A 14,432-nucleotide genomic window follows, 5' to 3' on the forward strand; every position below is an offset into this window, starting at 1 on the left:
TGTTGGATTTGATGACTATATATCCTCTAATGAGACTTCAACACCTGAGATTCTCTCTTCCATCTCTTGTATTCTATTGCTTATATTTACATCTGTAGTTCCTGATCACTTACCCAGCTTTTATATTTCCAGCATCTCCTCATTCTGTGTTTTCTTTATTGTTTCTATTTCAGCTTTCAAGCCTTCAACTGTTTGAGTTGTTTCCTTCACTTGTTTGTAGTTTTTTCTTGACTCTCTTTAGATTCTTTAAGAGATTTGTTTATTTCTTGAATTTTTTGGTTTGTCTTTTTCTCCATTTAATGCATTTTTGCTTGTTTTTTCTTGTATTTCTTTAAGGGATTTTCTCATTTCCTCTTTGAGGGTCTCTATCATCTTCATAAAATAATTTTTAAGGTCTGTCTCTTCTGCTTCATCTGTGTTGGGCTTTTCAGGTCTTGATGTGGACTCTTTAAATTCTGGTGGAGTCACATTGGTCTTTCTATTGCTGAGTGTGTTCTTATACTGTCGTCTTCCCATCCCTTCTTTGAGTGGGTGCAGGTGGGGCTCTCTCTGTCTCCTCTGGTCTCCCAGTTGCATATATGGGCCAAGTCTCCAGTATCTGCAATTCTGGATGGTCTGGCTTCTCCTGTTATTCTACTCACTCAAGCAGAGCTTGGTAGGCTAAGGGGGGAGCCAAGAGTGCTGTATGGTAGGACTCATGTTCTTCCTGTCTGGGGGTGGTGCACTCAATGCAAGGAGCATGCCCAGGTAGATCCATGGAGGGGATGATTGGTAGGAGATGGGGCCCGAGAAGAGCCCACGCTCATCTGAAGCAGGACACAGTGGGCCCATTGCTATATCTTTTAAGTGACATAAGGATAGTTTATTACTATATTTCAAACATTGAAACCAGAGGTAGCCAAAAAAGTAGTTAGTGCAACAGTGAAGTTATGTGTGAATGTGTGCGTGTATGTGTGTGTGTGTGTGTAGGCTGAAAGTCAGTGTTGCATATCTTGTCAATTGCTCTTCACTTTATTTTTTAAGAAAAGCTCCATTGAAGAACCTGGAGCTCACTGGCCCAGCTAGAGCAGTTTGCTCAAAGGCCTCAGGAGTTCAAGGGTCCACCTGCCTCTCCTGCCACAGTGCTTACTTTATAAGCTCTTGCCTGTGACCAGCTTTTTATGTGGTTTCTTAGAGACCAAATTTAGATCCTCATGCTTTCATGGAAAGTACGGTACATAGCAATGCTTCTCCTCTACCATGTAATTTGTTTTGTATTTATTTGCACATTGTAAGTGTCTTGTGTAATGTATAATAATCCAGTCATGCTAAACTCTTGAAGTAATTTCTTCACACAGTTTTCTAAAAACCTTTTCAATGTGTGATATCTTTATACGTAGATGTTTTTTGTTGTTTTTGGTTTTGTTTGTGTTACTCCCACATATACGATTTTTGTGCTTTATCCTCCAAGATGCCAGGGCAACAGGCAGATGTCAGCACACTGGGCTTTGAGCAAGTTCAAAATGCTCTGTCTCATACCATTTTATAATTATTCATAACAACTCTTTTAAGAGATTTTAAAAGTGAGTTTTGTCATATATATATTGAACAGTTTTGTTCTGGCATCTATAACTTTAAACAATTGCTGCTGCATACACTAAACTTGCTCAACTTTTTGAAAAAAGATGTTTCTATCTTCTCTCTTAGAATACCATTCTGTGTCAAAACAAGTACACACTCAACCAATACACATTTAAATTTAAATCTACACATTTGATGATTTTACAGTTTAGAGTCACTACAAATAAGTGTGTCTACCAGAAAGCTATGAACCAAAGAGTAGTTGAAATATACTATCTCATAAAATTGATAATAATGTAAGGGGAAATTGTGCAATGTGTAAGGAATGCTCTGACAGATCATAGTTCACAGTTAGCTAACAATGGTGAAGAAAGCTGGATAATTGAGTAAAGTTGTAGATTTATGTAGCCCTGACTGTCCTGGAACTTGCTGTGTAGACTAGGCTGACCATAACTCACAGAGATCTACCTGCCTCTCCCTCCCAAGTGCTAGGATTAAAGGCATGCATCACCACTGCCTGGTGTCTTGATGGACATTTTATTCTCCCCTATGTCTTCCTTCATCATTTAAAATCTATGGCCTGGCCTTTTTTCAACCAGTCACTGTTATGTTTCCCCACCCTAGAAAAGTACCTCAGGGATATTTCCCATAAGCAAGAGCAGTCTTCTTTAGAGCATTGACTCAAAACTGGCATGCACCCTAAATCTGTGGCTCCCCAGATAATAACAATGGTGTGAATCCACTTAAAACGAAGACCAAACACTTAACTGACATTCCTGTTTCTGGTGAAAAACAACACAGGTATGTTAACACTGGGACTCCATTTTTTATGAAAGAAAACTAAAGCTTAACAGATTGGACCTATTCCCTTAGCATGATGCCCCCCGTCTCTCCGCTTCATTTCCTTCATCACAAACTAAGCTACTGCACCCACATGATCTTGTGCCCTGAGTGGTATGGAGTTCATGACCTGTCTATTTTCAAGGAGACCTCCAATTTTCATTCCCGGTGTAATTTTCCTATATGAGTTACTTTGTGTTCTCTCAGCAATTTAAATGTAATCAATGGCAACAGTGTTCTGTAAAACAAAAGGTAACAGTGGTGAAAAGCTCAAGAAGTCCTTGTCAATTCTATACTTAGAAATGACAATCAGTTCTTTTGAAATGACACTGAAGGTAGTTATATTCAAAGAAGATAATTCCATCTTTTGTTTAAGGAATGAAAAGTGAATGAACAGTGACCTATCCATTAGTATTGTCTATCTACAAGGCAGAGGCAATGACTCACTCTGACTCAGTGTTGCAAAACCAGTATTAAGAAAAGGTTGTCCCAGAAATGTTTTTGCATTTCTTTGTTAGCCAGTAAAGCCTTCAGTGCTTACTTTCTCTAATACATTCAGAATATGAACTACTCTCTTTTCCGAGATCAAGGTTCTTGATGTCTGACATATTAGAATATAACAGCCTAGAATCTGAATATTAGACTTCAATTACTTACTTGAAGGAAAAACAAGCTCATATTTTTAGAATTCTTCATGAAGCTTTTAAGATACAACTTGCATCTCAATATTCCAGTGGATAGAAGGATTAATAACGCACCGACAGCTGTTAAATCTATGTCAAGTCCATACACTGATAACTAACTTTTCCCAAAGGAATGGATGGACGGATGGACGGATGGATAGATGGATGGATGGATGGATGGATGTACAAGTGAACTCAATTGAAAAATGTGTTGATTTATTAAATTTTACTTTTTAGAATTATAGACCTAGAAATTAAGTGTAAGATTGCTTTTGCCTTGTTGTACTATGCCTTTATGACAGTTATCTCAATCATGGTCTTATGTTTTTCATTTCTGAAGTGATACTTAAAGGGCACCCACAGAATTAAAACTTGGCCAATGCATACTTTAAAGTATAGTTTGTTTCATTGTTTTCATTTTACCACAGAATGTTTTCAACATCTAATTAGAAAATCAAGGCAAAATCCAGTGCCATAAATATATACTCTTATGAAGACAGCTTCTTGATATTTAATAGGGAATTAGAATATTTTTACAATTGACAAAACTTATCCAGATCTGGCAATCCCTTCTAGGCCCTGTGGACACCAGGCATGTATAGGCTGCACATATATAAGGGCTCACACATGCACATACAATAAATACCCCTGCAAGTAGCATAACTTACAATGAGAGCTTCTTTAGGCCTGAGGGATTAAAATTTCACTCATTGCACACCCTGCCTCACACTAGCTCGTGTCTTGGCAAGTTTCCATGTTCGTGACCTGTTGTGTAGTATGGCTAAGCAATATGTAAGCATGTTTGATAACTTAACAGTAATTAAAATATATTAAATTTAAATTTATTAGGAAGCTACAAAGTCCCACATAAATAATATTTTTGAATAGTCAATGGGTACCTATTATATTAAAACAGCTGTTTCATTTGACCTTCATAGCAACTCCCTGACTTAATTGATATGTAATTGATGTTTGAAAGCAAGAAAAGCACAGGGGCCTAGACAAATGTGAGCTAATTAATAAGAAATAATTTATAATTGTGATAATGTGATAACAAATAAGGCATATAGCATCCATTTTGTCAGGAAAGAATTATGTCTTTGGATTGCAAAAGGGAAAGCAAAATGGCATCTAAAAAAACATGGATGAGAACAGAGGAGACCAAGCTCCAACTTGAGCATGCTACTGACACAGACAGCTGTGAGAACATCAGTGATCTCTTGTGTCTCTGGCTGTTCTGGTTTTATTCTCAAGACTTCTACCTATGAGAAAACAAACTTATGTCAAATTAATGAAATGAAACAAAAAGTAGTTCATGTGCTATTTTTTTAAAAATCTATGATTTTACCTGATTGAAACTAACTCCAATAAACTTTTACTGCAGCAAAATATTTTTGCTCTTAGAAAGTTGATAAAGCACTCAGAAGAAAGTAGAATTGCTAAAAAGTACCAAAATGTAAAGGACATAGGAATCCAAATAATCATGGAAATATTGGAAATTGCAAAATATGTACAATGTGAAACAAAAAGGTAGACATAAACCTCCAACAAATGTATATTGCATTTCAGATGAGCAACAAAGTTACATTCAACATAGATTAAATAAACAATCTTATTTTTAAAACCTTGGATTGAAAATGAGTGTGCATAGAGTTCTTCTAAGAGCAGAACTAAAATCTAAGCTTGCATGAAGTAAGAGTTTGCCCTGAGTTAAATATTCCCCTCAAGTGTTTACAGACATTATGATTATAAAAAACTAATTTACAATTAATAAATTTCACTGATTTTATTTGTTTTCAACTCTTGAAACATGGGTGAAATTTTAATTTTATCATGCCATGGTTCTACAATATGTGTGAACTCTGTTATTCAAGTAGACTTTACTAGCTTATTTTTAGTCTTTTCATTTGTTAGTAAAATACATACTCTGTTTACTTGATTGTAGACTAAAGGTTCTCAAACCATGACAGCCTCTGGTACCCAGAAAAAAGTAAAGCGAACACTGCCAAATCCCCCTCCTGAGGAGGCGTCCATGGGAACACAGTCAACTTACAGCACAATGGGCACTGCATCCAGGAGAAGAATGTGCAGAACCAATACCATGGCTCGAGCCAAGATTCTCCAGGACATAGACCGAGAGCTTGACCTCGTGGAAAGGGAGTCTGCCAAGCTTAGAAAGAAGCAAGCAGAACTTGATGAAGAAGAAAAGGAGATTGATGCCAAGCTGCGGTATCTGGAAATGGGAATTAACAGGAGAAAGGAAGCATTACTGAAGGAGAGAGAAAAGAGGGAGCGTGCCTATCTGCAGGGGGTAGCAGAGGACCGTGATTACATGTCTGACAGTGAGGTCAGCAGCACCAGACCAAGCCGAATAGAAAGCCAGCATGGCGTTGAGCGACCAAGGACAGCTCCTCAAACTGAATTCAGCCAGTTCATACCACCACAAACACAAACAGAAGCTCAACTGGTTCCTCCTACAAGTCCTTACACACAATACCAGTACTCATCACCTGCTCTTCCCACACAGGCACCCACCCCGTATACTCAACAATCTCACTTTCAACAGCAGACATTGTACCACCAGCAAGTCTCACCTTATCAGACTCAACCAACCTTCCAAGCTGTGGCAACCATGTCCTTCACACCCCAGGCTCAACCCACTCCAAGCCCACAAACATCTTACCAGTTACCATCACAGATGATGGTGATACAGCAGAAGCCTCGGCAAACCACACTGTATTTAGAACCCAAGATAACTTCCAACTATGAAGTGATTCGCAACCAACCCCTCATGATCGCTCCTGTTTCTACTGATAATACATATGCTGTGTCCCATCTTGGGAGTAAGTACAATAGTTTAGACTTGCGAATGGGTTTGGAGGAAAGAAGCAGCATGGTGAGCAGTCCAATATCAAGCATATCTGCAGACTCTTTCTATGCAGATATTGACCACCACACTTCAAGGAATTATGTCCTGATAGATGACATTGGAGAGATTACAAAAGGTACAGGAGCACTGAGCACTGCATTTAGTCTTCATGAAAAGGATCTGTCCAAAACAGATCGTCTCCTTCGAACCACCGAGACACGTAGGTCTCAAGAGGTGACAGATTTCCTAGCGCCTTTGCAGACTTCCTCCAGATTGCACAGCTATGTAAAATCAGAGGAGGACCCTATGGAGGATCCTTATGAGTTAAAGCTTCTGAAACAACAGATCAAGCAGGAGTTCCGTAGAGGCACGGAGAGCCTAGATCACCTTGCTGGTATTTCACATTATTACCATGCTGACACTAGCTACAGACATTTTCCCAAGTCTGAAAAGTACAGCATCAGTAGACTCACCCTTGAAAAGCAAGCAGCCAAACAATTACCAGCAGCCATTCTTTACCAAAAGCAATCAAAGCATAAGAAATCATTAATTGATCCTAAAATGTCAAAGTTTTCACCCATTCAAGAAAGCAGAGACCTTGAACCTGATTATCCAAGTTATATGAGTTCTAGTACTTCATCTATTGGTGGTATTTCTTCTAGGGCAAGACTTCTCCAAGATGATATCACATTTGGCCTCAGAAAAAATATTACAGATCAACAAAAATTTATGGGCTCATCACTTGGTTCAGGACTGGGCACCTTAGGAAATACCATCAGGTCAGCTCTACAGGATGAAGTGGATAAGCCATACAGCAGTGGCAGCAGGTCTAGGCCTTCCTCTAGACCTTCCTCTGTCTATGGGCTTGACTTGTCAATTAAGAGGGATTCTTCCAGCTCATCGCTAAGACTGAAAGCTCAAGAGGCTGAAGCTCTTGATGTCTCATTTGGCCATTCATCATCATCTTCGAGAACTAAGCCCACCAGCCTACCCATCAGCCAGAGTAGAGGAAGAATACCAATTGTGGCCCAGAATTCAGAAGAAGAAAGTCCACTCAGTCCTGTTGGACAACCAATGGGAATGGCTAGGGCTGCAGCTGGGCCGTTGCCACCCATATCTGCAGACACGAGGGATCAATTTGGGTCAAGTCACTCATTGCCCGAAGTTCAACAACACATGAGAGAAGAGTCACGGACACGGGGGTATGACCGTGACATAGCATTCATCATGGATGACTTCCAACATGCTATGTCTGACAGTGAAGGTAAATTGGGCCTCAAACTACCCTGTTACTCTCAAAACTCAAACGTGTATCTTTCTGCATGTTTAATTTTCTTTCTCCAAAGATGTAGTCTATCTTTCTTGGTGCAACCTGTGCATGTTTATTTCAATTTTATTTCTTGTATGTGTACTTCTTGTGTGTAGATTCAGTGGCATGTTTCTCTTTGATTGGTTTTAGTTTATTATTTTACTCTGTTTCTTGAGTGTTGGCTTGATTTGTTTTGTGTCAGAGTTTTTTAAACAAGCATTACATAATTCTACCAATAAAATATGGTCAACCTTAAAATACATAACTGGGAAGATTTTCATTGTATGGTTCTTTGTACTTTAAAAATATATTTTACCATATATAATAAATTTTAACAAAGTCATTAAGGGCTAAAGCCATTGAATAACATTTGGTCCTACTTTATAATGGAGATGAGAGTTGGCTTCATCAGAGGCTATTCTCTTGCAGCAAGCTTCTACAACAGCTTGACATTAGTATAATATGGAATTTTATCGTTTTCTTTGAATAGATGTGTTTCATCTCCCTTCATTATGAAGATTATTACTGACATATTTGTTTCATTTAGAGTTGTGTTAGACATAATTAAGAAATTAAAAATATTTTTTCAGTATATATAAAGCAGTCTTTTTAAAAACTGAAGAAATGTAGGCTGCTTTTGCAGGTGTCACTGTCTCTAGTCTAGGCCTTCCTGCTGTGACCTGAAGTTCAACCCTTCCCACTGTACCCTTTGGCGTTTCATTGCCTTTCCTGTCCTTTCAAAAGTGTCTTGCTGCTTTTTTGGTTGAGCAAGCACTACTACACTAAAGTTGCTTTTAAGTGGAAATTCTGAGAAATGTAAAGATTTTCAAAATTACTTTGTAAACTGTATGATGTTAGATATACATTTTTATTTACTTTATTAAATTTTATAGATAGGTCCTATTCTGTAGCCCATTCAGGCCTGGAAGTTACTATGCAGGTCTGACCAGCTTCATATTTATGGTGATCCTCGTATCTCAGCCGCATAAGAGCTTGTACCAAAAACATGAGCCCCCTTAACCGTCTTGTATATTTGTTTGTGTTTGAGTATATGTGGGGCTGAAGCCGTGGAAATAAAACATGTCTAAACAAATAAAAAACAGCATCTCATTCATTTGGAAACTAAAAAATGCTAAACTCATGTGACTATCCTCCCATCTAAATCTTTCTTAATTAAAAACTCACATGAAAATGTGTTTCCATAAAGAGAATTTCTTTTTTTATTCTGTGTATAGACACAGATATGATTTTAGAAACTGAAATGCAGACGGTTTGCTGAATTGAAGAGGTCTGTGTACCTGAAATAAAAGGATTATTTACATTGCTTATGAAGTTCTAATCACCAAGTTTCTTTCAAACCTGTTTGTTTTTCTTGTTACAGGCTGATTGGTTGACCATTTTTATTGACAGTTTGTTATTTAAGTAAAACATTCCACTTGTGCGTATCTGTACTAGGCCAATATTTGAATTAATCCACTTAGCTTGCCTGGAATTATGATATTACATGGAAACAGCTGTTCGTTTAGTCTAGTATGCATTTTATACTCATTGTGGACATGCAGAATGACTATGAAATAAAAAGGGAAGCTATTCAATGGCCAAATATGTAAAAATAAAACAACAACTCTTGGAATTATGGAGCAACTCAATGCCTAAAGGACATGTGCACATAGGTGACAATCTGTTGTGCACATAGATGACAATTACCTGGAAAGAAATTGACAAATAGTGTTATTTCTCAGAAATGTGTCTTCAATTTGGTGTTAGACATTTAAATGTCTGTAATTAGCCCAAAATGTGGCATTTACTTGATTACATACATATGAAATTCACTGAGTATTTTTTTGTTTCTAGATTTTGTGTATAGCAGCAATCACTGACTGAACTCTTGTTTGATGATAACATTATAAGACAGCACATATCCCACACAGTATTAAGACAAATAAAGGTGACACCAAAGCAGAGACCAATTGGAGGGGAGATGTGAGATCTAAAATGTATTTTAAAATGAAGCAGATGAAACTCATTCATAAAGAACATCAATACAGAATTAGATAAAAGAATATAACCAATTGAATTACATTAGTAACTTTGTGATTACATCATACTGGATATCTTTAAAATATACGCACAGTAAAATGTTGTATATTTTCATTGTTTGTATACCATGCAAAAACATGAAGTTTTGTGGTGACATGAAAACAAAGAACATTATTTGAGTGAGTATAAAACAGACATGTTACATTTTAAAAATTCATTTGTAATATGCTTCCTTACAGCAGATCAAACACAAACTGTTAGGAACAGCTAACCCAGCATACCTGGTAATCCATGGGGAAGACAGAATTGATACAAGAACAGAGTCACTCAATCTGGTTGCTCTAGCTTGATTCTATATTCCTATAAAAGAAAGCAGATGTGTTTTACATTCAGTTACATAGGGGACTATTATGAGAAATTACAAAAATCAAAACAGGCCATCAGAATAGAAGATAAACTGATGAAAAATTGGATCAGGTTGAGGTTCTGTCATATTTGCGATATCAGAGTCCCCTAAAACACATTTAACAATTGTATTTAAAATGCAATTAAGAAAGGTATATATTTAAATATAAGTTTATGTTATTCAGGATAAACACATGTTGAAAATACGGTGAATCATTTCTTTCTTTTTAAAAATACTTAAAATGTATGATAAATACAAGCAGTACCTGTACAAAATTATTTTATCCTAAGGAGGGTAAGCATAATCTAGTAAGTTCATTCACAGACTGATGATGATCTGATTTATTGTTTTATTTATCAAGTATTTGTTATACTGAATAATTTTGTAAATTTATTCACTCAGCTTAAAATTAGCGTTGTGCTTTGGCACAGTAATTATCAAGTAGATTGTGAAAGGATATTGAATATCTGTAAGGGTTTAAGGACAAGTTATCAAAAGCTATCATAATTATTATCTTTAGCTTTTTTATTTAGATGATGACAAATAACTCTGTACTTCACTCATTCCACAAAAATCCATTAAACACTATATTCCAAATAAGATGGAGGAGAAAAATTGAAAGAGGACAAAATAGCAAAAGAGATATGAATTTCCTCTTCAAGCAGCTGTTAGTCTAATGGGCAAATCAGTTAAGAGTACATGCAGACACAATCTAGGCATCAAATCTAAAACTGGTGAGTCTGTGTTGTGCCACCCCTGATTCCATGTTTATTAGGAGACGTGGTGTGGTTGAGATGCAGTGCTGAAAGGTACAGATGTGTAGCTCAGCAGTGGTGCACACACTGGCTGTCTAACCCTAGCAGCCAATAAATACCAGAAATGGCAGTCTCTGGATATAATCTTCAAGGATCTGGTAGACACAAAAAGTCACCTTGAACAGGATAGAGAGGAGAACTCCATCTGTGGCATTGTAGAAGCTGCCATTTCAAGAAAACAATATTGAAGGCATCATGTAGTTGAGCAAGGAAACGGGTCCATTCATTGCCATCTGAGAAAAAAACAATATATTATTTGCAAAGGCTGCTAACGGGGGGTGGGGGTAGAGGGTAAGAATATAGCCAAGGAATGCCAAGAAGAAGCAATGTATGCTGAGCACAGTGTTAGCCATTCAGTAAAATGGAAGTTTTAGTCACTTTGCTACATCGTAAAGAAATCTGGAAAGTACTGATATAACTAAGTGAGCTATTTCAATTTGTATTTGAACGCTTTAAGTGTGATAAATTTTAAAATATACTTTCAACTTTTGTCATGGTAGTAAGTTAATAAAAGGTTGTTGTCAAATTTTTAAATCAGCATTAAAATTCAGATAATGATAATTTTATTTATATTAAAGATTCTCATATATACTTATTTTAGTTATATTTTTAAGCTACAAATTTCTTGTAGTACACATATTTCTAGCAATAACAAATAGTATATCTTAGTATTAAATGCTTTGTTTGCTTATTATTGTTAAAGAAACGTCATATTTTCAAAAAATATATTCACTCAGTGTTAAAGCCAAAAGTCATACGCTGCTGCTTGGTTTATACAAAAGTGGAAAGTTACAAGAAACTTGTATATGCACGTTGTGCATTTCCTGTTGACTTTTGGTCATACATGGTGGATTGTAGGGTAAGGTTTCTAAGTGGGAACTGATGAACTTAAGTTGAACAAAATTACTCTTACATACCTTTGTTTATTTATTTATTGTCATTTAAATTTCATTTATACTGATTTCAATGTAATTTTATGTTATTTTACTGAGATGTTGAGCATATGTGTGCCTCATTTTCTTTAGATTATTCTGTTATATGAAAATTTGTAGATACCATTGGAAAAGTTGCTAGTTCTGATGGGAGTTATGTCTGAAATGCATGCGTGGTCAACAAGCCCAGTGCATGCTAATACTGCAGAACATTTGCTTCCCTCTATCACCTGTATTAGTTGCGGTTGCAATGTATGATGTTTCCTTGGTCTCCAAAGCCTATCACTTGCGTCGGGAGGAAACGGATTGGTTTGATAAACCCAGGGAGTCTCGGTTGGAAAATGGCCATGGTCTGGACCGGAAACTGCCAGAAAGATTGGTTCACTCCAGACCCCTCAGTCAACATCAAGAACAAGTAAGTGAGAAAATTTACAGTCTCTTGGATTTGTTAGCAACAAGAGTCAGTTCTAAAATAGACTAGTCTGTTAACTGAAATATTTGCCAATCAAGTTCAAAACTGTTTCCTTTCGGTAATTTAATGAAGAAAGTACTTTGTCGGTTTGATGGACATTTGTGGTGCTTGCACCAGACAATTTTAATGATTCATTCATACAATAGATTATTGTATGGATGTATCATCTCTGGTACTGAATGAAAGGGAAATAGATGGGGTTGCTGAAGAGGTTGAAAGAACATTGTGCAATAGATATATGTATAATGTAATTACTGTAAACGTTTCCTTTTCTTATTTTTTAACACATCCTTTTTTGTTTTTTTGAAACAGGGTTTCTCACTGTAATAAACTATCTTGTAATAATACATTCTTGTTTAGGGTTATATTGACTAACCATTTGCATACTTTGGGAGTTTGTATTTTAATATATCAGAATATATTGAATTTTATATATAAATACTCTTAATGTTGTATTTATAGTTATATTTCAAATCTCATTGCAAAGATCTGGCTAGGAATGACCACAATAATGAAACCAAGATAATTATTATTTACTGCCCATCTGGATCTGTGTAGTTTAGCGCCCTCTAAAAGCCTGGAGAAAGACAACAGGATGTTAAATATGTGAACTAAATCATAATAACAGTTGCTATGGAAACTACAAGTCTAAAATTCTTCTTGCCATCAAATAATGTTCCATGGATACTCAGGAGTTCTTCAAGTAACGATTACTTAATGTTATTTGAGACTACATTGAGTTATTCTTTATCTATTTCAATACATTTCTAAATTTCTAAAATTTTGTTCTGTTCTTTTTAGATAGATATGTATTATAAATGACATTGTTTTTAGTTTTTTGGTACTGACATATGCAGATCAGAAACTTTGAGGATACAGTACATTGTACCTTAAATATGTACTTATAGACTAGTGTAATACAAAAATAGAAAGGCTTTATTGGTGATTGTTTCAAAAAATTCTGACTAGTTCAAGAAATGCGAGTATAAAGATCCTTGTTAAATGAATGTAACAATTATAATGTATTTTTGTGCTAACAGAACTCTTACATTTTCAAAAATGAACCTTTTCATTACTATTTATCAAACTGTAAAACAAAAAGGGAAAATGCATAAAGTTATAAACTACTATAGCAGCCATGCAAATACCCCCAATACCTAAGACAGGGAAAATGGCCTGCCCCAGAAAACTCCATGCCGTTGTTGAATCACAGCCTCCCCTTTAACAAGTAACAGACTTATTGACTCTTATGACAATAATTTCATTTTTCTTTACATGTTTTCTAAATTGATTCTATATAGAAGACAACAAATGCCTTAAATATGTAACATTTGTTTAATTCCATGTTAAATTAATACATTTCTGTGTTGATAATTATCTTCAAATACTGTTTTCTCCTTTAAATCAAGAACTTTATTTTGTTATAGTGACAATTTCATTTTATCTACTTCTTTATTATATCTGATAATAAAAGGTAATATGAGCCCTTGATACCAATAAAAAAGGATGCTGTTACTTGAAGTATGTACACCAAGAATTTTTTTCATGAAATGCTCTGGGGGAAATAGGATAAAATTCAATTGACTAATTCAAACATGAATTTGTCTTCTGTAAAAATGTGTACACAAAAGACTACATGAATGGAGGATTATTTTTTAAAAAGTATTAGATTCATGGACATAGTAACTATAAATTTACCAAAGCAGTATTTGTTTCCTTTCAAATATGTACACTTTAATGTTTGTACTATTCAAGAGAAATCCAAGTGTTCTTTATGAAATAAATAGACCATCTAATCTTAATTATTTTTAAGGTTTTTTCTTTATAAAAAATAAATATCTTTTACATGATAGTCGTAAAGTTAAGTCACCATATATTGACTATAACAATGTACCCCAGTGCCACAGTAAAGCCCAAATCATCCACAAATCCTATGGAGCGCCTGCCTTCGATACATTAACCTCCTCTGTAGGGGCCATGCTTTTTCTTATATTTGTAGCTGAACACAGTGTTTTCTCTCTGTAGACTCTGGTCACTTTGCTAAGCATACTGGTCATTCAGGTTGTCATGAATAAGCCCCCTTACGCAGTAAGATGTCTGTGATACACCATTATCACGCTACAAAACTGGAGAAAGTCTCTTTCCCTTATGCTTTAGTAATAAACCATTTCTTATGTCTTTGATCACAATCATACACAACATAGCAGCTCTCTGCCCTACACACCCTGACATGTAAGAATGCAATGCCCACTACTGTGTAGGGAAGCATGCTGACATCTGTTCCCTATATCAAACATTTATGTAATCGAAGTGGATGAATGTGTAAATAAAAATTATTCTAATGCAAATTTAATTGCTTCATAAATATGTAGACTTGGCTCATGAAAATATTTATGGTTAGGAAAGAAGAATAATGCATTTTCTGAGATACATGCAGATGACAATCTTGTTGATGCAGAATTATCAAAAAACCATGAAAACATTGTCTAGCACCTTGGTGTGTCGC

At 35.8% G+C, this 14,432-nt stretch overlaps 1 protein-coding gene across 1 annotated transcript in view; it reads left to right on the forward strand.

Annotated features, from left to right (window-relative positions):
• The window catches only part of Pclo (piccolo presynaptic cytomatrix protein), a 348,891-nt gene that overhangs the window by 195,083 nt on the left and 139,376 nt on the right, over window positions 1-14,432 (forward strand). The window contains 2 exon segments of the mRNA XM_040735211.1: window positions 5,029-7,216; window positions 11,733-11,869. Coding sequence (XP_040591145.1) covers window positions 5,029-7,216; window positions 11,733-11,869 — 2,325 coding nt within the window.

The sequence above is a fragment of the Mesocricetus auratus genome, unplaced genomic scaffold, assembly GCF_017639785.1.
Source record: "Mesocricetus auratus isolate SY011 unplaced genomic scaffold, BCM_Maur_2.0 Super-Scaffold_100043, whole genome shotgun sequence".
In the NCBI taxonomy this organism is placed as follows: Eukaryota; Metazoa; Chordata; class Mammalia; order Rodentia; family Cricetidae; genus Mesocricetus; species Mesocricetus auratus.